We start from the raw sequence: 27,573 nt of genomic DNA on the forward strand, positions 1-27,573 counted from the left end.
ATATGTGGATCACAGATTTCTACAGATTAGCTAATAATTGTACTGCACAATAAATGTTAAACAAATGAAAAGATTTGCCATTTTACACATTTCTCCATCTAAGAGCTGTCATTTTTTTACAGTAACATCTCTGATCACAGGAATTTACAAAAGAAATGAAAAATTGCACTTTTTATTTTGATCAAAATAATTGACTAAATGCAAGAAGATGAATAAATTCTAATAATTTAGTCATCTAATTACTAATAATAAAACCAATAAGTTCTAATAGTACTAATAATATGAGGATTTAGAGTAAAATGTTCAAATCATTTGTAAGAAATAAAGATTTTTAAAACTGGATCAGCCTCAAATCCACCCCGATGTGGGATCACTATAATAAAATGCTGGTTTAACAATTTCATCTTGAGTGTTACAATTTTGACATCAGAAAAATCTTCCACTGTTTAGGTTAGTTATGGACCTCTTCCTCACCAGAAAAGTCACATTTGAGGTAATCAAATGCATCCTCCATGCCCATGTTCTTCAGGACACCAGACAGCTCGTAGTTCTGCTCAATCCTGAACTGAGGAAGACTCAAATCTACCTGGTACAGGTACATTTTGTCACGGCGGGTCCACTCAACAAAGGACTCGTAGGTCAGCTGCTGCTCCAGCTGAACACACAGGTTTAATCAGTGAGAGACATTACGATAAGGGAAAAAAACATTGGAGCTATTGCCACTAGTGCTGCTTAACTATGTCTAAAATTATAATATATAAGAGGAGATGGAGAGTATTCTTTGGGATCTCTAGACTCATTGCTACTTTCTGTACAAAGATAAAATCAGTCAAAATTTCACAAACAGATCAACAAGGGTACACAAATTTAAGCCTGCTGTTTGCACGAATAAGACAATCCAAGTCTCTAAAGTCACAGTTGTCACTGTCACATGATTTGAATTAAGCTCAGAAACACTGCATAAATATTCAATCAATGTCTTCCAAGTCATTCCTAATTATTAATTACTTTATTACTTCTCAAAGAATGGACATTTTGCTTTTAACTGAAACTTGGCTGGATAAAATAATAAAGGACAAATACTTAGAATCCTCTCTCCCAGACTATGTTTCTACATGTGATCAGAACAGGAAAAGGAGTTTCATTCAACAATAATCTCATATGTAAACAGCATTCATTTGGTACCTACTGCTCATTTGAGCACTTGGTTATTACACTGCGATGCTGCAATGTCAAAATCATTATAAAATCATCTACCAGACTTATTCAGCACACACTCAGAGTAGGTGAATGTGTAGTGCACAGAACTAAAGCGCGGTAGTTGTAGTATTAGTAGTAGTAGTAGTTACCTTTTCCAGACCTGTAGTACTGTCCTCTATGCCATTAGGTAAAAAGATAAGCATGCTGAGATTTCTATATTTATAAGGCAACTCTATCACCTGTAAAAAGAACATAATTTGATCATTACAGCCTCATTGTTTCATAATTGTCACATTGTATGACACATTTACTTGCCTGGCAGCTGATTTCCTCAACTTGTCTTTAACATAAATGTATCTAATTGGTGCATCATCTTTACTGTCTGAGTTTTACACTGTAAATGAGAGAAATACAAAAAAGAATGTTGAAGGCTGTTATATTTCAAAAAATCATGCTTTAATTTTTTGACAAATGATAAGCTAACTCAGTGTTTCGTAACCAGGTGTACACCACAAGCACTTGCCAGAAAGTACTTGGATTGATGGAAAGAGGGGACTGAATAGTATTTGAATCTAAAATGTTCTTTGTAATATCTTTGACACACTTAATCATGTTTATGTAGGATCATTTTGAGGTATGTATCTTTAAAATGAGAAAGTGTAATAGTACCAGAATTTTCTGGCTATAAGAGTGAAAAAAAACAAAAAAAAAACAAAACAGGAGTACTCAATAGTGTCCAGTCTCTCTCTCTAAAACCTTCAAATCAGGCTAGAAATCTAGGGGTAATAATGGACTCAGACTTGAACTTTAACAGCCACATCAAATCAATAACATCTGCAGCTTTTTACCACCTAAAAAACATTGCAAAAATCAAAGGTATACTGTCAAAGCCAGACTTAGAGAGACATATCCCTGCATTTGTCTCCAGTAGGTTAGACTACTGTAACGGCCTGCTCACTGGCCTCTCCAAACGAGCCTTAACACAGCTGCAGTACATCCAGAACGCTGCTGCTCGGGTCCTGACTAGAACCAGGAAGTATGAGCACATAAGTCCTGTGCTCAGGTCTCTGCACTGACTTCCTGTAGCTCAAAGAATAGACTTTAAAGCAGCTCTGCTTGTGTATAAGTCTCTCCATGGCCTAAGTCTGAAGTATATCTCCGACATGTTAGTGCCATATGAACCATCTCGCAATTTGAGGACTTCAGGGATCGGCCTCCTGCTGGTGCCCAGAGTCAGGACTAAACATGGGGAATCAGCGTTTAAATTTTATGCAGCTAAAACTTGGAACAGTCTTCCTGAAGATGTGAGACAGGCCTCTACTTTGACAATGTTTAAATCCAGACTCAAAACAGTTCTGTTTAGCTGTGCATATGACTGACAGGTTTTTATTCTGCACTCTTCTCTTTTAATGTTGATTTTATGATGATTATTTGTGATTATTTATGTTTGATTTGTGTGATTTTAATGTCTTTCTTATTCTGTAAAGCACTTTGAATTACCTTGTGTACGAATTGTGCTATACAAATAAACTTGCCTTGCCTTGCCAATAGTGTGTGACTATGCTTAGAAAAAAAAAAAAGGTTTGGAATCACTGAAAAAATTTACAAACTTGAAATGACTAGAATAATCAAATCTGATGTTGGTAAGATATCCAAAATTCTAGACTGTCTTTTTCTAGTGTAAAAATCGATTACAAAAGTCCCAATGTGGACATACTTCCACATTTAGTCAAAATGTAAACTTAAAAACTTTAAAATCTGCTCATAGTATGACTAAACCAGGACTAGAACAAGGTGAAAAGCAGGACCAAATATTGAAAATAAATCAGATTATTGAGTATTATTAAGTAAAGTAGGAGGCATCTATATACCACCACCCATTACAATATTGAACTTAAGCAATGTTAGTGAAAACAAAATATCTTTTGAAATATTAGAAGGGCTCAAAATGGCACCTACAAAGCAGAATCTGAAACCCACGAATGGATGAAATCTATGTGAGCTGGACACGTTTCAAAAAGATTATGTTTATGTCAGCTTTTAATGAAAAAGCAAATTATATGTAACAGTCTAAATGAATACATTTATACTTTAATAGTTTATTTCAGATCTTAAGTGTTACCTTGTTAAGGCTAAATTCTGCATTCCGTGTAAGTTCTTTGTTAAACTGGTTCTTCCAGTCGGCTTTCAAATAAATGGCATTCACCAGCACTAACTTTGTTGTACTGTTCACTGCATCTTTGGCCAGCAAATCCTTAATTTTACCTGGGAAAAAAACACAGCATTATTATTATTATTATTATTGTTATTATTATTATTATTGGTATCTTTGTAATCCCTGAGTTGTCCAGGGATGATCCATAGCTAAATTTTATTCTTTCAACTGGGCAAAAGTTTTCTGTGATAACTTTTGTCCGGTTGACACAACTGAATTTCATTTCCTATTATCACTGGTAATAAAAACAATTATAAACATGATTAAGGGGAGTACCCTGTGTCTGCTTACCCTGTGTCTGCTTCTCCACCCAACAGTTCATTTGGATTCGTGCTTCCTCTGCTTTTTTGACAAAGTCCATAGTCTCTACGTCTGCATCATACAATTGTCTGGTCTCTTCAACAAATTTCTAAAATGACAAAATAAAAATTACTTCCTCACATGTTTGGCACAGTGATAAAACAAGCAAAAAATATTTACCACAGACATTACCCAACCAAACTAAGTAATAATAAACACCCAGAATACTCTTTCACCCACTAACCCAGAGGTTGAGGGTTTAATTCCCACTACCAGCTATGTTCTGACCAGTCTATTTAGCCTGTTTTGTGTTTTAGTTTGGCCAAGTGCACTGGTGCTTTAATAACAGTCACGACATTGTCCCTACAGTGACTGTGGTAATGCGCGTAGTAGAACAGGACGGTCTCCTCCCGCTGACAGGTGTTAGGCTGTAATAAGTTCAACAACTTAGGTAAAAAGATAAAGGTATTCATAAATAAGATTCAAGTTTAAAGGTTCTTAAATAAGATGTGTTAAAGTAGTTAAAAAGTACTACATTTCACAAGCTAATTTACATGCTAACTTATGTTGCGTTACTAGCATGAATTTGGTGTTAAACCTTTTCCTGCTTCGGTCCCCTGACCGTGGTCGGGGGACACAGGGGAGATCCGTCTTCTCCAGGGCCGAAGGGTCACTCTTCCTCCGGGGTTTAACTCCCTGTTCTTAACCTCCAAGTTGTTTAGAATGTGGTGCGAGCTGAAAGACCACCCCAGTCTGTTGCTCAAAAGTTGGCTTTATTGTCCCTACTGCACCGTAATTACACATGAGCTCCACCGCCTTTTTCCCGGTGCCGCTCTAGACTCTCACGCGCCGCTTCTCCGCGGGTTGAACCGCACCATGCGCCACATGCACGCGCACGTCACCTCTCACTCACGCTCACGCACCACACTGAACTAAAGCACATCGGAGCTAGACACACCCTCACAACATTGGGTTAACATTAGCATATTTGTATTGTAAGATCACTAATGTACACTGTATTATGTTGTTACAGTTTCACACGTGCCATTTATTTATTTATTTTTATTTATTTATTTATTTATTTTAATTAGGACAGTGCATATTAATCAACATGTCAACAAATAGCATCAATGTAAATATGCCGGAATTAGCACAATAGCTACTTTACACCCGTTGTCCTAAAGACAACATGTGAGTCTTAAAGACAGTCTAAACCCATCCTGGCGTCAGTGACTTATTGTGTGGAGGTGTTTCACTCCTGGACAGCAGAAACGGGCTTCTACCAGGCCAGTACAAGCTATGACTAATTATACTGTTGAATGAATACAATGTACACTTACTTTTATGAACTTGCAGGACTGGTCTCCGTACAGTCTGTTGGCAACACTGAGGACATGCAATGAATCTGTGTTTTTTAACTCTTTCAGCAGCGCAGCAAAACTGGAGTGGACGTCTTGGCAATTTTTAGTTTTCAGGCACTGTGGATGGACAAGAAATGGAAACAACATAAATACATTTGTCTGAAAGTACAGAAATATTACTTGCAATCCAAGCAGGATTGTTTGAAAATAAGTAATAAGTAACCCCACAAGAAAAGTTACACAGTGCCCCTTTAAGTCCAACCTCTCTCATCTGATTTGCTGTGCTGCCTTTGGCCCCAAGTAGCAGCATGGAGAGCGCTGCAGAGACGCTGAAAGGAGAAAAGGACACATTGGAGGTTTTATTTTGGTTTCCCAAAGTTTTGAACAGGTCCAGAGTAAAACTGATGTTGGCTTTGGACAGGCTGTCAGACGCTCCTGTGTCTGCTGCAAATGAAGTGAAAGAAACAATTAGTTATTTATCATGTTAATAACATGATTGTTAAAAATACACTGTACCAAAATAAACTGAACAAGAAATGATCATTTAAGACCATTTAGCATCATTTGCTGCCTGGCAAATCCAGATTATCATCTCTGTATTTTTTATACAGAGGGATATGAGGCTGGTCCCTGTGCCCTCTGTTGTATTTTTATACAGAGGGATATCAGGCTGTCCTCTGTCATGTGGAGTTATGGAATATGTATAATATTCTTTTACATTGTGATGTTTTAGGCACCATTTACTGTCATGAGTTACAATCATATACTGTATTTATTTATTTCAAATGGTTTTATTTATATGAGACTTTTTATTCCCAAGAGGGAACTCTCCATTTCTTTTTCTATGGAGCTTGTAAAGTTTGGAATATGATGCAAGTCTGAGAACTACCTATCAAAAGAAATAACAAGTGAATAAGGGAAATATAAATGTTGCTCTGGACAATCAAATGTCCACTCAAAAACTAGCCATCCAGATTTGAAATTTTTGAGTCTGTATAAAATGAGGAGCAATAAACTTCCTACTGAATCAGGCTATGAGATCATCCTTTCTGATGTTGCCAAACTTGTTTTCTTTTAGGCTATAGTCAGAGCCAAAACATGGCTCTGAATAATACTACTCAAATAAAAGTACTAAGTAGTGGTCCAAGAAAATGACCAGAGTAATTGGAAGAGTGGCTGGATGTATCATGTGTTTTATCATTTCATGTAGGCCTATCACATTAGGCAACATCTTGTAGCCTATTTTGAAAGGATAGACCACAAAATATATTCTCCATGCCTACTTGAAAGTAAGCTCTAAGAAGCACAAAGTTCAAATAATTAGGACTGTCAACATAAGGCTTTTGGCACTTGTCTCTGCAGATTTGGGAAGAGCAAAAACCTTCTGTTATTTCAAACAAAGTATTTCTCAAGTAGGATTAAGAGTATGGTGTCTGAAAAGTAAAGTTCCTCCTATACTCGAGTAGACTACCCACCTTCAGCTGATAAAGGGGCCCCCGGTGTGTCCATGCAGCTCTCGGCTTGTCCCATGTTTAGACGTTTGTCCCAGACTCAAAAGCAGCAGTGCGGGTTCTTGTTCACGTGGTAAGGTTTGGCAAAGGGAAGTTCCGGAGTTAGATCTTTACTCAGTTCCGTAGTTTTAGTTGTATTCAGCCAGAGCATTCGAGTCTGGTGTAGTTTCCACTGTCACGCAGCCCACCTCTGTGCGTCATTAGACTTTTTGCGCGAGGATCAGATGTTTGTTTGCGCCTCTCACCAGGAGGAAAATCTGAGACACAGACCAAAGCAGAGGGAACTTTAGCCGCTTTGAGGATTAAAACATGTAATGTTTATGTTGTGACAATAGACACAAATCCCTACAAAATGCGACCTTTGTAAAGCTGTGGATGCCCTGTGTCGATCACGGGCGGTTTGAATTCACAAAAATGCATCTAAGGAAGAATTGTCTCTGGGCCCAAGCAGTTTTTAACCCATAAGAACCCGGACACCTAAATCCTTAAAGGAAAATTATGGTGGACATAGCCCAGACTGATTAGAGGCTAAATAACACATTTATGACTTTTTTTTTTTTTTAAACGCACCCTAGTGTCTGAGATATCCAATGTAACACATATGTCACATTGGGCCTTTGAGCATTGTTTTAGAAAATGTGCGCTTTAATTTTCTGTTATGTTTTATGACAAAACTTTTTGGCCTTTTTTTTGTAAGATTATCACCTTGTTCTTTATTCTCTGCATCACAATGTGAAATCATAGAAACCTGCATATATATTTCAATAAAACAACATTCCTCTTGCATTTTATTTGAACGTTTTCTCTCAACAAATTTAACCTCTTTGTGCTTTGTTGCAACTTTGGCTTGAAACCTTCTTTGCTTGAGTGGCTTTGGGATTCCCAGAAGTTTGCAGTCACGTTGATGCAGCAGCCATGCATTGACAAAGGCAAGCGTTATGGTTTGCCAAAAGAGGTACAGGTACCATCTCCGAACTCTCATGTGGTACTTGTATCTTGCCACACAGTCATCCAGAAGGTCTACACCACCCATGAAGGTGTTGTATTCTTTTACGATCCCTGGTCTGTTCACTCGCACAAACTCCTTTTTTGTCTTGCTCCATATTTGGGCCATGTCGGGCAGATCAGCACCACACCAAGAAGAAATCAGTGTCACTGATTTATTGTCATACCATTTTATGATTGCCATCCGATCATATTTCTCCACCCTTTCATAAACTGATCCTTTTCCTTTCTTGGCCAGCCTTTTTTCATTTTCAAGCTCACAACCAGCCAAGCGATTGCTGTTTATTTTTGTAACAACAAAGTAGATCTGCCACTTCAGAAGCTCGAGTACGAGTGGTGCTGAGGAAAAGAAGTTGTCAGCAAATACTTTGTAGTTGTGGTTGGATGGCAGTGTTTCACATAACTTTACCACAACATGACCCCCAATGCCAAGAAAGGTTTTTTGTCCTGTACCACCTTGATAAACATCAAAATCACATAGCATTCCTGAAGATGTGCAGCGAGCCCAAATTTTCAGCCCCCAAGGGTTTGGTTTTCCCCTTACAAACTGACTTATTGGACAGTGGGTTCCTCGAAAAGCCACCATTTGCTCATCAATAGAGTTGAACTCAGGTGGCGTAATGTCCAAGCACTGTTTCCGAAACATGTCAAGCCATGAGCGGATTTTCCAGCACTTATCCCCTTCTTGTCTGTTGGTAATATCAGCATTATCAGTGAAATGAAGGGCGGTCAACAATGTTTGAAGCGATTGTGGGACATGTTGTCAGCCACCATGGAGCACCTAGTGTCAGCTTCCCAGTATGCTCTGTTTCCTGGAAGTTTGCAAAGTCCCATCCACAGGTACATCCCAATCAATATTTCAAGCTCTTTAACATTCGTACCATTGGAATATATATCAGATTTCTGGACACTGTTCAGATTTGTTTCATCCCTAAGTAGACTCAGCATTAGTGGAGTAATGAATTTTCAAAAATATTCAAGAGGTGAAAGAATTTCAGTTGGGGGTGTAACACTTGGTCCTTTAAAAGGACAGTCTGGTGCATCAAAACTTTTCTTCCTCCAAGAAAATCTTTTCTGTTCTTGATTACTTGTAGTTAGCTGCTCAGGAATCGTATTTGGTTGAGGAGCATCACTTGATTCATCAACTTTAGAATCAGAGTCTTCATTCTCACTTGACACATCATCCAGGTTGTTTCCGATGGTCAAAAGGGTCTTCAGTTTCCTCATCAGAGCTTGATTCACATCCCTCAAATTCACTGTCATCTCCTTGAATGATTGCTAATGCATCACGAGTAGTCAAATTTTATATATATATATAACATTTATTTTATTTATCACATGTTATTTCAAACATAAATATTTAAGAAATACTCAATTTTAATGGTAAAAAAGATAATGTGACATATATGTAACATGTGCAACCACGTTTTTCATTGAATGTGTTTTGCATAATTATTATTATTATTTTTTTTTTACTTAATTTTGATATAAATGTACTCACTAACTTCTAATAAACTAATTTCAATAATGCAAATTTAAAATCTTACCTCTTGTTTGAAGAAATCAACTTTTGGAGAATTGCTCATTCTGGGACAGGTGTTCTGCTTCTAGTCAGCCATCTTGAAAAAGGGGTGACAAAAAAAAACACATGATCAATCTTGTGATGTCACAATATGTTGATTGGGAGTCACTTTGGGAGTTTACACTTTTATATTTATATATATATATATATATATATATATATATATATATATATATATATATATATATATATATATATATATATATATATATATATATATATATATATATATATATATACTTTGTCTTTATTAACGCAGTACTTTTTCTTTGTTATTGCAATACTTTCTCTTTGTTAACGCAGTACTTTTTCTTTGTTATTGCAATACTTTCTCTTTGTTAACGCAGTACTTTCTCTTTATTAACGCTGTACTTTCTCTTTCTCTTTATTAACGCAGTACTTTCTCTTTATTAACGCAGTACTTTCTCTTTATTAACGCAGTACTTTCTCTTTATTAACGCAGTACTTTCTCTTTATCAACGCAGTACTTTCTCTTTATTAACGCAGTACTTTCTCTTTATTAACGCAGTACTTTCTCTTTATCAACGCAGTACTTTCTCTTTATTAACGCAGTACTTTCTCTTTATTAACGCAGTACTTTCTCTTTATTAACGCAGTACTTTCTCTTTATTAACGCAGTACTTTCTCTTTATTAACGCAGTACTTTCTCTTTATTAACGCAGTACTTTCTCTTTATTAACGCAGTACTTTCTCTTTATTAACGCAGTACTTTCTCTTTCTCTTTATTAACGCAGTACTTTCTCTTTATTAACGCAGTACTTTCTCTTTATTAACGCTGTACTTTCTCTTTCTCTTTATTAACGCAGTACTTTCTCTTTATTAACGCAGTACTTTCTCTTTATTAACGCAGTACTTTCTCTTTATTAACGCTGTACTTTCTCTTTCTCTTTATTAACGCAGTACTTTCTCTTTATTAATGCAGTACTTTCTCTTTATTAATGCAGTACTTTCTCTTTATTAACGCAGTACTTTCTCTTTGTTAACGCAGTACTTTCTCTTTATTAACGCAGTACTTTCTCTTTCTCTTTATTAACGCAGTACTTTCTCTTTATTAACGCAGTACTTTCTCTTTATTAACGCTGTACTTTCTCTTTCTCTTTATTAACGCAGTACTTTCTCTATATTAACGCAGTACTTTCTCTTTATCAACGCAGTACTTTCTCTTTATTAACGCAGTACTTTCTCTTTATTAACGCAGTACTTTCTCTTTATTAACGCAGTACTTTCTCTTTATTAACGCAGTACTTTCTCTATATTAACGCAGTACTTTCTCTTTATTAACGCAGTACTTTCTCTATATTAACGCAGTACTTTCTCTTTATCAACGCAGTACTTTCTCTTTATTAACGCAGTACTTTCTCTTTATTAACGCAGTACTTTCTCTTTATTAACGCAGTACTTTCTCTTTATTAATGCAGTACTTTCTCTATATTAACGCAGTACTTTCTCTTTATTAACGCAGTACTTTCTCTTTATTAACGCTGTACTTTCTCTATATTAACGCAGTACTTTCTCTATATTAACGCAGTACTTTCTCTTTATTAACGCAGTACTTTCTCTTTATTAACGCAGTACTTTCTCTATATTAACGCAGTACTTTCTCTTTATTAACGCTGTACTTTCTCTATATTAACGCAGTACTTTCTCTTTATTAACGCAGTACTTTCTCTTTATTAACGCAGTACTTTCTCTATATTAACGCAGTACTTTCTCTTTATTAACGCAGTACTTTCTCTATATTAACGCAGTACTTTCTCTTTATTAACGCAGTACTTTCTCTATATTAACGCAGTACTTTCTCTTTATTAACGCAGTACTTTCTCTTTATTAACGCAGTACTTTCTCTTTATTAACGCAGTACTTTCTCTATATTAACGCAGTACTTTCTCTTTATTAACGCAGTACTTTCTCTATATTAACGCAGTACTTTCTCTTTATTAACGCAGTACTTTCTCTTTATTAACGCAGTACTTTCTCTTTATTAACGCAGTACTTTCTCTTTATTAACGCTGTACTTTCTCTATATTAACGCAGTACTTTCTCTTTGTATTTCCCGCAGTTTGACGCCCCTGTGATGCGCCTCATCTATTTTCTCGTCTATTTTCTGTGGGTGTTTTGCAGCTGTCCGTGTCCCTCACAGTCTGGGGGAAGGTCTCTCATTTCCATCATGGAGATCCAGCGGGCAGTGCGCACTTTCCTGCTTCTGCTCGCTCTTCTTTCCTCTGGTGAGTACGTGACACAAACTCAATGATTTCGTTTTCCTTTTTTTGTTTAAATCTTTGGAAATTCTAATATGAGAGTTGAACATTTCTTACACTAATATCACCGAACGGAAGTTTGCTGATCATACCAAGGTTTATTCACTGTTATTTCTACTTTTTGACAATGTTTCAAACCCAATTAAATAGTTAGAATTGTGCCAGGGAGAGTATCCATCTTAAACCAGCTATAACTCTGGTAACTATGAAATAAATCAGTCGATGGCTTTGGCTTTTATGGACATCATTTAGCGACACCTGTGGGCAAAAGTAGTAGTAATAGAAGGCAAGGCAAGTTTATTTGTACAGCACAATCTGTACACAATGTAATTCAAAGTGATTTAGAAAATAAATAAGACATTAAAATCACAATACAACAAATAAAAAATAAGTAATCATCATAGTATGAACATTAAAAGAGAAGAAAAGTGCAGAATAAACCTCTTTCAGTCGTATACGCAGCTTAACAGAACTGTTTTGAGCCTGAATTTAAACATTGTCAAAGTAGAGGCCTGTCTCACATCTTCAGGAAGAATGTTCCAGGTTTTAGCTGCAAAGATAGACACTTTGTTTTTGTTCATTTTGCGTATGTACTACTCACATAATAACTTATCCATGTCATGCACGCCAGACTGGACAATAATGCTACTATTTGAATAATAATCTTGCAGTAGCTTATTCCTTATAAACAAAGTTTACATGTGAATTGTGTAAGAAAAAGAACAAAACAGCAGCTTGATTGGTGTAATTCAGTGGTGGAAGAAGTACTCAAAGTACAAGTACAGGTAGAGCAAAAAAAGTAAAAGTAACACCTTAAGTAACAGTATTAACGTACTTGTTTAAAAATGTACTTAAAGAGCAAAGGGTATTTTTGTGCAGACTTTGAGGTCTTATAAAGTTTCACATGTAGTGATTTGGATAGAGATCTGGGCTGAATTTTGTTCAAAAGAAACAACTGTATTGATTGTTTTGTTTAGCTGTTTTTACTTGTATATTTTTGTTTGCTCAAATTACGAATGCGTTGTTATTATCTCAGACAATAAAAAAATACTTTTACTTTTCAGTCCAGTTTAAAAATATAGTGCAGTAGAAAGTACAGATACTTGCTCTCAAATGTACTGAAGTAAAAATAAAAAGTATCCACTGTAAAATACTGTATGATTAAGTGTAAGTACAAATACGTAAAATGTATGCTTAATACAGTACTTTACGGCTTGTACATTTCACCACTGGTCTGATTAAGAACATGTTTTTTGAGAACAATTTGAAATAATAATAAATAAGCAGCCTAAACATTCCCCTGCATGTTGAAATACAGTAGTTCTATTATTTTGTCTTCTGGGTCATCTTATAAGTTTGGGGCCATCCCGAGCTGTAGCTGACCTCAAATGACAGGCCTGTAGGATTTATACTAGGGCTGCAGTCAACTAACGACTACAGACATGTTCTGACAATCACCTAAAGTCAATTAATGTGAATGATGAGTTTAACCTGTCCTTTTATATTGAAAAACACAAAAATACCCCCTCAGCTAACTCACTCACTAATTTCTGCTTTCTGCTGTTGTCCCATATAAATCCTCATCATCTAAATAAAATTATAACTCAACCAACGACATTTTGGCCAAAGAAGATACTGAACGACTTAAGACCCGCAGCCCTAATTTCTGCTGTATCTTGTTTCTTTTTCATTCAGTCAGACTCATTGAGTGCAGTAAAAGCACAGGCTGCATGTATGTGTGAAATGAAAACACAAGAGCAGCTGATGCAGAGCACAGCTGACACGAAACCAGACACTCACAAAGAATCCTCTCTGTCACGGCCCTCTCAGTGTACTCTACAAGTAACAGCACTTTTATCTACTATGAAAAAATCCAAAGTATGTATTGCATTATGTTTACACAATAATATATACACTACATTTGTACTTTCACCCAAAATGTGAGCCTGAAGGAAATCTTTAAGACTATTATATCCCCCATACTTCAAAATCTGTAACATACATAACCATGGAGTAGTAGGAGTAGCAGTAGAAGTAAAAGTGTAGTAGTAGTAGTAGTAGTAGTAGTAGCAAAAGTAGAAGTAGTAGAAGTAGTAGTAGTATAGTAGTAGTAGTTGTTGTTTTAGTAGTAGTAGTAGTAGTAATGCAGTAGAAGTACGGTAGTAGTAGTAGTAGTAGTAAAAGTTGTAGTAGTAGTAGTAGTAGTATAGTAGTTGTGGTAGTAGTAGTTTTAGTAGTAGTATTCTAGTAGTAGTAGTAGTTTTAGTAGTAGTAGAATAGTAGTTGTGGTAGTAGTTATAGTAGCAGTAGTATAGCAGTAGTACTAGTTTTAGTAGTAGTAGTAGTAGTAGTATAGTAGTTGTGGTAGTAGTTTTAGTAGCAGTAGTATAGCAGTAGTAGTAGTAGTTTTAGTAGTAGTAGTATAGTAGTTGTGGTAGTAGTAGTTTTAGTAGTTGTTGTTTTAGTAGTATACTAGTAGTAGTAGTTGTTGTTTTAGTAGTATTAGTAGTAAAAGTAGTAGTAGTAGTAGTTGTTAAGAATAACTTGTATTTGATCTAGGGATGTCTGAAAATAATTTTTAACTTTATGATGGTGAGAAACCTGATTTTACATCTATTCACACATATTGACCAAAACAACAATGAAATCTCTCATTTTATCCAATTCCATTATTCTGAGTAGAATTTCATTTCATGTTCAAGTTCTTACACTTTTATTGTATTATATTGTGATGTGAATGATCCCACTTAGTAGTAGTAGTAGAATCTTGACATTTCTCAGCCTGATCAAAGTGAACATGATAGTACTGTGTTCTAAAGTGTATATAATTGGAAAAGGTTAATAGCAGATCTTTACCACCAGTACATGTAAGAACATTGTGTCAGTAATTCAGTTTGACAGTAAACCGCCAATGGTTTACTCATTTACTTCATAGTTAATTCATAGCTTGTTATTCTTACACATATGCCATATTAAAATACATTGTTTACTTTTGTCTTTAGTTTGCTGGTGCCGAAATGAAGAGGAGCGTCTCATTAACTACCTGTTTAAAGAAAAGGGATACAACAAGGAGCTCCGTCCAGTGGAGAGACAACAGGACGCAGTGGACGTGTACCTCGCACTCACACTCTCCAACCTCATCTCTCTGGTACTAAATACTGTTACATTTATTAGGGCTGTGTAATTAATACAGTTTCAATCATTACAATTACTGCTCCAATTAATTATGAAGTATGTGTAATAAAAACGTAAAACTTTTCTGACTCTAGCCAATGCAAGGCAATCGTCTAATCTTCAGTGGCTTTTAAAACTTCTTGCATTACTAACCAGGTTTGACAAAAGCATTGAAAATCTGATGTTATTCAATACTAAAATTAGTACAGAAAGTAGATACTCATTTGAGCAGGTATCGATGCTAAAAAAGTCACATCACAGAACAAGTATAAGACACGTAGACTAGTATACACCATGGACCACTATGAACCTGCTGGAGAATGAGGGAGTACACTAATATAAGGACACATGGGAATAGAAAAGAAAGTAATAAAGCAGTGTCCACCAGCAATCTGACCAGAACTGAAGAACTTGGATGAAGAAGCAACCACAGACAGAAATGGATGTCCATAGTGATGCGTTTACTGGGTTTAATTTATAGTCAGGCTCTTGGCGAAACTTGTGCCACACTCCCGTAGTCATTAACCTCCCAGTTGTTCGCCTCTTGCTAATTTTGGGCCATGAGATTAAACCGTATCAACAACGAACCAGTCCCCAGAGCTGAAGATTTTCTAAGGGCCCCTGTGCATGTATGCCCTTGTACTTAAAACAATGATATGCGGATGCCAGAGGACTTACCCAGACAGTCTCAACATTATCCCCCTCATTAAAGAAGGTTTCCAAACATCAATGTCGAATAACCAAGGTCTCTGTTCCTGGAGATGTACCTCCGTCCCAGAGACGAGCCAAAGCATCCAATCTTACAACTTTAAGGTCCCTGAATCTTATCAAGGCGGTGCATGTGGGTGTAAGGCGTCGGGTGAAACCAGCCTCCCACAGTGTGTGGTTAGATGCAGAACTGCACTCAGAGTGTTTTGAAGCTGCACAAAGTATTTGTATCACTGGTCAACCAAGAGTGTTTTTCACCTTTGTTTTTTGTGGTTACATGACCTACATACACATGAGGTTACTGTACGACCTACATGCAAACATTAGTTTATTTGCAGCTTTTGCAAAGACTTGTACTGTGTTTCACATGAAGTTAACTCAGCATTGCAAACTTCATATATTATCAAAATATGCACTATGAAACACAAAAACATTGCATTATTGAAATTAACTATATAAATGTGTACATATACAAGTACAATACAAAATGTGAAAATTATTTATAAATTAAGGAACAAGAACAAACATTTTAACAGGAAACTGAGTTCCACCAACTGTAAGCCTTCTCAGCAACAGAACGATTAATCACGATTTTCATTTGTCTATTTTTAGAAAGAAGTTGATGAGACCTTATTGACCAATGTATGGATTGATCATGTAAGTAAAAGTTTTTTATTTCTCTTGGATTTGTCTCTTCATATTGTTGGTTATTTACTACGTTTGCAGACAGTTTGAAGAGGAATACAGGTGCAGGACATAAAATCCCATCCATGTGAGACAGGGTGGGAAAATGAATCACCGTGGAATCTAAACCACTTTTTCAGTGGTTGCAATTTGAGGGTTATTTTGTATGCAACATAACTAACTCTGAAAACAAAATATTTAACTAACTATTATTGTGTTATTATGGTTCATTCATATTGGATTTTCACAGTGTTTTAATACTGGCATTTCCTCTGTCTGGACTGTGACGTTCATAGTGTATACTTTGTAGCTGATGTCATCAACATTTCCTGGGGATGTCAAACTAACTCTAGGCACTGCTTTGTCTGAACCTCTGAAGTTAGACTTTAATCTGAGTTTTGTTTTAACTGTGTAAACCCTCAGTCGTCCAGGTCTGATCCATAGCACAAGACTGTCGACAGGACAAATCGTTTTAAGAGTGAAGACATTTCGCTGCTCATCCTCATATACTCATATACTCGCATACTCACATACTCACATACTCACATATTCACATACATAATAGCAGATCACTCTTTAATGTAAATATTTGTTACAGTCATGGACAGACTACAGATTGTCTTGGAATGTGTCAGAGTTTGATGGGATTGACATGCTGCGTCTGCCGTCCAACATGGTGTGGCTGCCCGAGATCGTCCTCGAGAACAAGTGAGACTCAAGTATTTATCTGTTAAGGAAACATATTACTCATGCTGTATTTGTGTAATAGTTTTGGCCATCTTTACAATAGTATTTCATGTTGTGAATGACTCCAGGTTTTGCATTAAACCTGCACATCAAACCCTTGAACAACGGAAGACTGTTACCAATGCTACCAATAGATATGGATAATAAGATAAGATAAGATAAGATATGCCTTTATTAGTCCCACAGTGGATACAAGGACTGAGTCGATGTTATGTCTGCACTTGCAATAGATATCATATATCATATATTATCACATTGAAATTGCAATTTGAATGGATGCATAGGTCTTATTAGCTGCAGGTTTTCAGATACCAGAACAAAATATACTGTCTTATTCTGCATTCTGCACCCCTCCCTGAACCGCCACCTTAACTTGGCAGAGGGGTTTGACTGCCCGAATGATCCTGGGAGCTATGTTGTCAGGGGCTTAATTCCCCTGGTAGGATCACCCATGGCAAACAGGTCCAGGGGGACGGGTCAGACAAAGAGCAGTTCAGAAGCCCCTTATGATGAAAGATAAACCGAGGTTTGTTACGTCGCCCGGACCGGCATCACCAGGGCAGGTGCTCCAGAGCAAGCGCCTGGTCTTTCCCCATGGGGCCCGGCTGAGCCCATGGGGAAAGACCAGGTGGGTCCTCACGTGGACCCACCACCTGCAAGAGGATCCGTAAGGGGCCGGTGCATAGAAATCCAGGCGGTGGTCGAAGGCGGGGACCTCAACGACCGGATCTACGGACATTGAGACTAGCTCTGGGGACATGGAATGTCACCTCTCTGGGGGGGGAAGGAGCCTGAGCTTGTGCGGGAGGTTGAGCGTTACCGGCTGGATATAGTCGGCCTCACCTCCACACACAGTTTGGGCTCTGGAACCCAACTCCTTGAGAGGGGTTGGACTCTCCATTTCTCTGGCGTTGCCCACAGCGAGCGGCGGTGAGCTGGTGTGGGCTTGCTCATTGCCCCACTGCTCGGCCGTCACGTGTTGGAGTTCACCCCGGTGAACGAGAGGGTCGCGTCCCTGCGCCTTCAGGTCGGGGACAGGTCTCTCACTGTTGTGTCGGCCTACAGGTCAAACAGCAGTGCAGAGTACCCGGCCTTCTTGGAGTCCCTGGGAGGGGCACTAGACAGTGCCCCTCCCAGGGACTCCGTTGTTTTCCTGGGGGACTTCAATGCCCATGTGGGTAATGACAGTGACACCTGGAAGGGCGTGATTGGGAAGAAAGGCCTAACTGATCTGAACCCGAGCGGTGTTTTGTTATTGAACTTCTGTGCTAGTCACAGTTTGTCTATAACGAACACCATGTTCGAGCACAAGGTTGTCCATCGGTGCACGTGGCACCGGGACACTCTAGGTCGGAGGTTGATGATCGACTTTGTTGTCATATCATCTGATCTCATCTGCCCCTCTCTTCACTCGGGTGAAGAGAGGGGCAGAGCTGTCAACCGATCACCACCTGGTTGTGAGTTGGATCCGCTGGCGGAGGAGGAAGCCGGACAGACCTGGCAGGCCCAAGCGTATTGTAAGGGTCTGCTGGGAACGTCTGGCAGAGCCTTCTGTCAGGGGAGTCTTCAACTCCCACCTCCGGGAGAGCTTCTCCCTGATGCCGGGGGAGGCTGGGGACATGGACTCTGAGTGGGCCATGTTCTCCACCTCTATTGTCGATGCGGCTGCTCGTAGCTGTGGTCGTAAGGTCTGCGGTGCTTATCGCGGCGGCAATCCCCAAACCCGGTGGTGGACACCAGAAATAAGGGATGCCGTCAGGCTGAAGAGGGAGCCTAGTTGGCTCTTGGGACTCCTGAAGCAGCTGATGAGTACTGACGGGCCAAGCGTGCCGCGGCTTGTGTGGCCGCAGAGGCAAAAACTCGGGGTTGGGAGGAGTTCGGGGAGGCCATGGAGGAGGACTATCAGCCTCAAAGAGATTCTAGCGAACCGTCCGACGCCTCAGGAGGGGAAAGCAGTGCTTCACTAACACTGTTTACAGTGCGGGTGCAGAGCTGCTCACCTCGACTGGGGATGTTGTCGGGTGGTGGATGGAATACTTGAGGATCTCCTCAATCCCACCGTCATGTCTTCCGAGAAGGAAGCAGAGACTGGGAACCCGGAGGCGGATTCGTCTATCACCCTGGCTGAAGTCACTGAGGTGGTTGGCAAGCTCCTCGGTGACAAGGCCCCGGGGGTGGATGAGATCCGTCCTGAGTTGGACTCCGCCAGGGCTGCCCTTTGTCACTGGTTCTGTTCATTATAGTCATGGACAGAATTTCTCGGCGCAGCCAGGGGCCGAAGGGGGTCCAGTTTGGGAACCACAGGATTTTATCTCTGCTGTTTGTGGATGATGTTGTCCTGATGGCTTCATCGAGCCAGGACCTGCAGCAGGCACTGGGGCTTTTTGCAGCCGAGTGTGAAGCGGCTAGGATGAGAATCAGTTCCTCCAAATCCGAGGAAATCTTGACCGGAAAAAGGTGGTTTGCTCTCTCCGGGTGGGTGGTGAGTCTCTGCCCCAAGTGGAGGAGTTCAAGTATCTCGGGGTCTTGTTCACGAGTGAGGGAAGGATGGAGCGGGAGATTGACAGGCGGATCGGTGCAGCGTCTGCAGTGATGCGGTCGCTGTATCGGTGGTAAAGAAAGAGCTGAGTCGAAAGACAAAGTTCTCGATTTACCGGTCAATCTACGTTCCTACCCTCACCTATGGTCATGAGCTCTGGGTAATGACCGAAAACACAAGATTGCGGATACAAGCGGCCGAAATGGGTTTCCTCCGTAGGGTGGCCGGGCGCACCCTTAGGGATAGGGTGAGGAGCTCGGTTACATGGGAGGAGCTCGGAGTAGAGCCGCTGCTCCTACACGTCGAGAGGAACCAGCTGAGGTGGCTCGAGCATCTGCTCAGGATGCCTCCTGGACGCCTCCCTAGGGAGGTGTTCTGGGCACGTCCCACTGGGAGGAAGCCCCGGGGAAGGCCCAGGACACGCTGGAGGGACTATGTCTCTCGGCTGGCCTGAGAATGCCTTGGGGTCCCACCGGAGGAGCTGGAGGACGTGTCCGGGGTGAGGGAAGTCTGGGAGTCCCTGCTTAGACTGCTGCCCCCGCGACCCAGCCCCGGATAAGCGGAAGAAAATGGATGGATGGATTACTCTGTATAAAAACAGCTAACCCCTAAAACATAAATCCTAAATGTAATCACAGTGCATGTCACAATGCAATTATATATTCTCTACCAAATTTTTCAGGCCTGTTGTGTTGTTTCCATAGTAATGACGCCCAGTTCCAGGTGGCCTATTACTCAAATGTGTTGGTCGATCCCACTGGGTTTTGCTACTGGCTTCCTCCTGCCATCTTTCGCTCATCGTGCTCCATCAATGTCAACTATTTCCCCTTTGACTGGCAAAACTGCTCTCTCAAATTCACGTAAGACATAACAAATAGGTATAGCAGTATAAGTATTGGCCTTTAGAGTGTCATCCGAAGCACAGCACTTGCAGTTAATTTTCTCGGTTTTTTTTTGCAGATCTTTGACGTACAATGCGAAAGAGATCAGAATGTTGTTGAAAGAAGAAGCTACTGATGATGGTAAATATACAGTGGAGTGGATCGTCATTGACCCTGCTGGATGGACAGGTCAGTCACAACAAATACTGTACTTCAAACTTTAAAAAAACAAACAAAAAAACAATATATATAAGTACAGAAATGTTGAAAAACAAAACTTAAAGGTGACACATATACATACAATAATAGATATAATACAAATATATATGTAATATATATTATATAACATACATACATCATGATTTTAATATTTTTCATTGAACACCACAACATTGATCTAAAATGGTGCAATAACAGAAACTAGTCCATTGACTTCCTGTTCAAAAGTGCACCGAGACCCCACCTCTTCACCGGAGCAAGCAGCAGAGTTTCATTTATATGTTTTTATTGTTGAAAAATACCTCTTGTCAGGCTACATGTCTGACTCAGAGTCCTTTTTTTAAATAATCATAATTAAAGGTACAGAATCTAACTTTCTGAAGGTGGGAGGCCACCTGCATGATTCTGTGCAAATAGAAAGTTAAAACCATACTCTGGAACATTCTCCATAGATAGTTTTATGGCATCATGTGTAAAATGATAGCGACTGGAACAACATTTTCATGGAGACAAGCAGGAAAAGGCCCTCTTCCAGGCAAAATAAGAGTAGGAAAACATGCTTTTATGTTAGTCTATTTTTTTGGCTAATAAGTTACATAGTGTGGATTTAAGTACAAAGCTGTGGGTGGAGATAGGGGAAAGGTGATTACTGAAAATTTCTGAGGCTTGATCTTAAAAAGCAGGACAATAGAGGATTACTCAAACATACGTGAATCAATCGAAATACTACTCTGGCAACCTAATGATGAAGAAACACCATAACACGTTTATGAGTTCATTAAAGTCTATTTTAAGTGATGTGTCCCTTTAATAAAATAGTGAACTTGAATGCGGTTTGTACATTTGTGTGCAGAAAACGGTGAATGGGAGGTGATCCATCGTCCAGCGAAGAGAAACACATACAAACACATTCCTATGGAGAGCAACAAGCACCAGGACATCACCTTTTACCTGATCATCAAACGCAAACCTCTTTTCTACATTGTCAACATCATCATCCCCTGTGTCCTCATCTCCTTCCTGGCGTCACTGGTCTACTACCTACCTGCAGACAGTCAGTAACAGTGTCTGAAATTAGCTTTTGAGCTTGGAAACAAAGTGTATTGATCTACAAGGGAAATTACTTTGATAACGATGACATCCAGAATGACATCTCAAAGCGAAGGAGCTCATTGGTCACTCATCATTTACAAACAAAATGACATTCCTCTCACCTCAGATTAAGAGTTTAGTGTTTCTCTCATTGATTATGCAGAAATCTGTGATGTTTTTCAGTCCCTTGTGATGTCTGTGTAAACCTCAGTCGTCCAGGTCTGATTCATAGCAAAAGAAGTTTAAATCTGTCAACTGTCAACTTGTTGTAAGAGTGAAGACGTTTTGCTGCTCATCCAAGCCGCTTCTTCAGTTCTGGTTCACCCAAAGGACAAAACCCCGGACCACAAACAAAGTAATGTAGTCTACTCCATTCAGTGTAATGAAGAGTGCAGTGAGCGTTACATTGGAGAAACTAAACAGCTGCTCCAGAAGAGGATGTACCAACACCGTAGTGAGAGCTCCCCTGGACCTGAGTCTGCTGTACATCTCCATCTCAAAGACACTAACCACTCCTTTGAAGACAGTCAGGTTCAGATCTGAGCCAGAGAAAAGAAATGGTTTGAGAGGGGAGTTAAAGAAGCTATTTTTGTTAGGAAAGACAAACCTTCCTTAAACAGGAATGGAGCCTGAGACATCATTTGTCTCCCATATATAACTCCACCTTCAGACCCAGAACAAAGAGAACAATAGCAGGATCGTTAAGGGCTGAATAGGGTAGTTTCATCTGAAACTGGAAACAATAGCTGTTTACAGTTTCAGTGTAGTTAGCCCCTCCCCTCAGATAGATATAAGGCAACGACAATGATTTGTCTAGTTGACAGATTTAAACTATATATATATATATATATATATATATATATATATATATATATATATATATATATATATATATATATATATATATATATATATATATATATATATATATATATATATATATATATATATAGCAATGAGTAAACAAATCAATGAGTAAACTAAACTCTGTTAATCTGAGGGGAGAGAAATGTGATTTTTTTTTTTCAAAATGATGGGTGATCGATGAGCTCCTTTGTTTCACATGCTTCACTGAAAAAAAATGAATCTGATTGCACGGTACTGTCTGAATCTGGCGTCTGGCGCATCTGTATAATATATACACTGAGATATATTTTTGGAATAGAACCATAGAAATCTGCAAGCAATGTTTAAAGATGAAGAAGAAGAAATATGAATGCTAATGGGTCCAAAGGTTGTTCAAAGTCTACTGATACAACTTTTCACTTCTTTCTTCTCTTCTGTGCAGGTGGAGAGAAGATGACTCTGTCCATCTCGGTGCTGCTGGCTCAGTCTGTGTTTCTGCTGCTGATCTCACAGAGGCTCCCAGAGACGTCCATGTCTGTGCCGCTCATTGTCAAGTAAGTTAATATTTATTTTACCTTTATTTTACCAGGCAACTCATTTTACAATGTTATTATTTACCAGAAACTTAACATACTGAATGAATTGTAACATGGGCTGTTTCTGTGCGTGTCAGATACCTGATGTTCATCATGGTGCTGGTGACGGTGGTGGTGTTGAACTGTGTCGTCGTTCTTAATCTGCATTTCAGGACCCCCAGCACTCATGTCATGACCGCCTGGACCAAATGGGTATGGGAAATACACTCAGTCCGCAGTGATACTGTGATGTAGGGTGGCAGTTGTTTACTCATTCAGTCAATTAATCGGTTGATACAGCCTTAGTCGACCAAAATTTCTACCTAATTAGTACTATTTTCTGCATGAATAGTTGTTTTTGGCATGAACCCATGTGCAGTTGTTATTTTGTGAGTTTTTTTATATTTATTAATTTAGTAGAAATGCTCATTTTCCACACCTGTCCATATCTCCACATGCGTCATTTTGTATTGCCAAGAGATGGTGGTGTTTAACAAAAGTATTTTTTAAAATCCTGGTGTACTGAAGGCACTTGAACATTTTTCGGTCACTTTATCCCCATTAACAGTTAATACAGGGTCAGTAAATTTTTACAATAATCAGCACAAAAGTACTCTGCAAATCAAAAACACCTGTTTGGGGGCTAATTACCCTGAAGTTTTAAATAATTCTTTCAGTCTTAAAGTTTCATTTTTATATAATGTTTTATATCATAATGTTGTGTGCATTTATAATGTGTGCAGTTTTTCCTGGAGCGCCTCCCCCGGATCCTGCGCATGTCCAAACCGGAGGAGTCTGAGCCTTACTGGGACGGAGCGCTGCCTCGTCGCTCCAGTTCTGTGGGATACATCGCCAAAGCAGAGGAGTACTACAGCGTCAAGTCTCGCAGTGAGCTCATGTTTGAGAAGCAATCAGAGAGGCATGGACTGATGGCCCGCCCCACGCACGCTGCAGGTATGGACCCTCATCTCATTCCACATTAACATTAAAGTTTGTCATATGAATAATCCATTTGTACAGCTGCATAATGAGGATAAGATCCTTACGACAAGATCCTTCTTATTAGAAATGTATGTGTTTGGATGAGGTCAGACGACCATCTCCAGTGGTCGAAAGAGAGGTGACTCATTTACCCAGTGTAAATCTATTAGGTAAGTAACACATGCACCTGTGGCTCCTTGGCCACCTTGGCTGCAAATTGCACTGCAACTTTCATTTCTTTGCAAACTTTATTTTCAGCAGTAAAATGCATTTAAGAAAAATAAAAGTCATTACACAATACAAAAAAAATAATAATATTTAGCTGTTTTACCCACATTGCTGCAGATAACACTATTATCAGATCGACTGAATTAAGACCAGCATGAATGCAGCAAATGAAGCAAACAGTTTTTAAGAATGGGACTGGGGTTAAAAGGATCCCTGAAGTTGTTTTAGGCTGTGCATTTATTTATTTCATTCTCAGCCTAAATCACAGATTATTCAAATAGCCTTTAATATTCGTATGTTTTAATGACTGCTGACATATTGACACACTTCTGAATGCTGTTCATTTGTAGAAGCATAGATTTTCATTAAAACTTTGAGTTCTATCAGATTTGATCTGGGCACGTGACACAGTGCAGTCCTCATTCTGGGGCCTGTTCCACAGGTTCTCCAGGCTCTGTGAGTGTTAACTTAGTGTGAGCAGGATACTTGGCTCTGCTTCAGGGGAGCCAGCTCCAGAGGAGTCAGATGAGTGCTACAGAGAGATCTTTGAAGAAAGGATCCAGAGAAACACTGTTCTTCTGTTTGTTTGTTTAGTGGTGGCACCTCCTGTGGACGGAGGAGAGACAGAGCAGCTTTATGCAGAAATCAAACCAGCTGTGGATGGAGCCAACTACATCATCAAACACATGCGCAACAAGAATGACTACAACGAGGTGAGATACTGTGGTCTAAAACCATTATTTAAAAATTAAAATTAGCTTGAGAGCCTTTTTGATCCACATAGACCTGAATTTGGTTTCACAATAATGTATCCTAACACAGCAAGTGCTAAGCAGTCTTCTAAAAGCTGCACTAGGTCATTTTCTATTGGAGGGTCCATACTTAATGTTATAAAGATCCAAATGTTGATAACTTGGCATCATTTCTTTGCAAAGCCTGGAATGAAGCGGCACATGTTTAAATGAGTCCATTTGTGTTTGTAACACACGTCTGGCAACTGCCCCATTGTATTTTGTTGTTGTTTCTTATAAGCCCATGAAAGCACTGGGAATATGTGTATGCAAGACACAATAATAAAAAAATCATATTCATTCACAAAAATGAGCTTTAAACCATGCTGTAATGTTGTTACCTCCTCAAATGGAGATATGTTTGTGTAATCCTGCATTATTAGTCTGTATCTTCAGAGCTAAAAATGCTCTGTTCCACCTTGATGTCATGAAACAACAGTTTTGTTTCGTAGAGATTGACAATTCCAGGACTGAAATCATCTAAATGATTCTAGTGAAGGTGTAGGCATTGTAAAACACAGTGGAGCACTTCCTGTATTGTTTTCAGTTTGAGAAAGGAGTTTTTACGGCTTGCCTCTCCACATATCTGACCTATAACTTGCCCTGGGGGTGCCGCCTGCTTGTCTCATTGCAAATGGATACGTTTAAGGCCATACTGTGGAACATTTCAGTCAAAATAATACCATTTTCATAGAGACAAACAGGTTACTCTCCATCCTAAACGATACATAGTGCACCGTTAACAAAAGTGCTGTCAAGTAAATGTTGTTGTAATATCCTGGTATGATGTAATTTTACAGGAGAAGGACAATTGGAGTGGCATTGCACGTACAGTGGACCGCCTCTGCCTCTTCCTCGTCACTCCGGTCATGATTCTGGGCACAATTATCATCTTCCTCATGGGACTGTGTAACCACCCTCCTCCCCTGCCTTTCAAAGGAGACCCCCACAACTACAAGGAGGAGAACCCACGCCTGCTGCTCTAACACACTCAATATACTAACAGTAAGCTCCTCAAATGTCAACACCTAACGTCCTGACCCAATGGATGCCTGAAATCTTTCAACTGTGATTCATGGGAATTTTCTTTGACACTGGAACAAACCTCCTGATATTTTGTAAGAACAAGAATGTGGATTCCTGATAGTACGTCAAAGTTAAATTAAATACATCTTATATTAAAGGTCCTGCATTACACAGAATTGACTCTTGTGAGGTTTAAGCCATGTTATAATGTTGTTCCCTTTTCAAAACCATACCTGGAGTTGTGTTTTGTTTCATTCACACATGTTTGGGTAAATTCTGCATTATTGTGACAACACCAACACTCAAAATGCCCTGTTCCACCTTGTGATGTCATTAAGTAGTAGCTTCCAAGTGATAACAGCTCCTTTTACCTTTAGTTGAGTAGAGATTGGCAATTCCAGGGCAGAAATGATCCAACTGACTTTAGTGAAGGTTTATGGCAAATGTATCAAACTCAAGGCCCGGGGGCCAAATGCGGCCCGCCATGTCATTTTATGTGGTCCGCAACAAGGTAAATTTAAATGAATGTCATGTTAAAATGTCAATTTAACAGAAGTTATGGAGTTACACAGACATATTTTTTTAATCTTTGTAAATTTGACACGGACCATTTTGCTGATGTGGCCCTCGGTGAAATTGAGTTTGACACCCCTATCGAGTTTAAAAACACAGTGGAGCACTTCCTGTATGACATCACAAAGTGGAGTGTTTTCCTCAGCCTAAATCTGCAGGGTTTGTGTGTTAAACATGTGTGAATGAAACAAAACACAACTCCAGGTCTGTTTGTGATGAGGAAACAGCATTAAAACAGAAAATAGACTTACTGTTGCAGATGAATCCCTCCACTTTAGGGATGTAGATCTGGACAATAGAAAGTGACACTAGTTTTGTATCTAGTGTAAGTTGACAAATCCAAGTCAGGCAAAAATCTTCTTAAAAATAGTTACTCTATTACATGCAAAAGTTAAAAGTACATCTCACATATCAAAAGATTAAAATCATACAAAGATGGCAAGCATGGAAGTCAACAAATACTTCACTTCATGTTATTTCACTGTTATATTATTTTAATAGATCCATGGCTTCACTGGATTGCACCACCTGAGGAGCACAGAAAGGGCCCTCCCAAATTTAGTCACCCACAACGCCCTCTACTGGTGACCCACACACAAGACACATGGCTCCAACAACTACAACATAGACAGAATACACTTACTACACAGTTACAAATATATAATGATAAAAACAGTTATCTATAATGTCAATATTTTTACCAGTGACAGCAGATATTTGATAGATTTTGACAGCCTTGATACAATGTGCCAGTAATAGCAGTAGGGGGCACTGTAGCATTGTGTGGAATTTATTTCATATTATAATGTGACTATCAAGTTTGCATTGTGAATATATTTTATACATATTTTTGTTGTAGTAGATGATACTTTATACTAACCCAAGTGGTACTTATGGCAGTATGTTTCTGTACTTTTTAAATATAAAGGCATTATTTATTTGCTTTCTTTTAGCAGTATTTGTTTGAATAAAATGTGGTAATATAAAATGTATTCCTATATTGTCTTTATTTTTGTTGTTTGTGTTACCTTTGTGTCACAGCTTACCAATTTGACA

General features: G+C 38.9%; 2 protein-coding genes and 1 pseudogene across 2 annotated transcripts; 1 reads left to right on the forward strand and 2 right to left on the reverse strand.

Moving 5' to 3' along the window:
• Nucleotides 1–424: 424 nt before the first annotated feature.
• Nucleotides 425–3,904, reverse strand: LOC117388641 (leukocyte elastase inhibitor-like; annotated as a pseudogene).
• Nucleotides 3,905–4,011: 107 nt separating this feature from the next.
• Nucleotides 4,012–15,446, reverse strand: LOC117388554 (serpin B8-like). Its single transcript, XM_055230264.1, has 6 exons — nucleotides 15,306–15,446; nucleotides 9,140–9,211; nucleotides 6,552–6,844; nucleotides 5,339–5,520; nucleotides 5,056–5,193; nucleotides 4,012–4,143 (listed from the first exon to the last, which is right to left on the reverse strand). Exons 3-6 carry the CDS (start codon nucleotides 6,604–6,606, stop codon nucleotides 4,012–4,014), a joined length of 507 nt encoding a protein of 168 aa, XP_055086239.1. The 5' UTR covers nucleotides 6,607–6,844; nucleotides 9,140–9,211; nucleotides 15,306–15,446.
• On the forward strand, nucleotides 11,346–27,479 carry chrnd (cholinergic receptor, nicotinic, delta (muscle)). Its single transcript, XM_033986230.2, has 12 exons — nucleotides 11,346–11,420; nucleotides 14,456–14,601; nucleotides 15,948–15,992; nucleotides 16,618–16,727; nucleotides 20,010–20,165; nucleotides 20,266–20,375; nucleotides 21,259–21,459; nucleotides 22,786–22,897; nucleotides 23,017–23,131; nucleotides 23,662–23,872; nucleotides 24,722–24,840; nucleotides 25,719–27,479. Exons 1-12 carry the CDS (start codon nucleotides 11,363–11,365, stop codon nucleotides 25,902–25,904), a joined length of 1,569 nt encoding a protein of 522 aa, XP_033842121.1. The 5' UTR covers nucleotides 11,346–11,362; the 3' UTR covers nucleotides 25,905–27,479.
• Nucleotides 27,480–27,573: the final 94 nt, after the last annotated feature.

The sequence above is a fragment of the Periophthalmus magnuspinnatus genome, chromosome 20 (assembly GCF_009829125.3).
Source record: "Periophthalmus magnuspinnatus isolate fPerMag1 chromosome 20, fPerMag1.2.pri, whole genome shotgun sequence".
Lineage (NCBI taxonomy): Eukaryota > Metazoa > Chordata > Actinopteri > Gobiiformes > Gobiidae > Periophthalmus > Periophthalmus magnuspinnatus.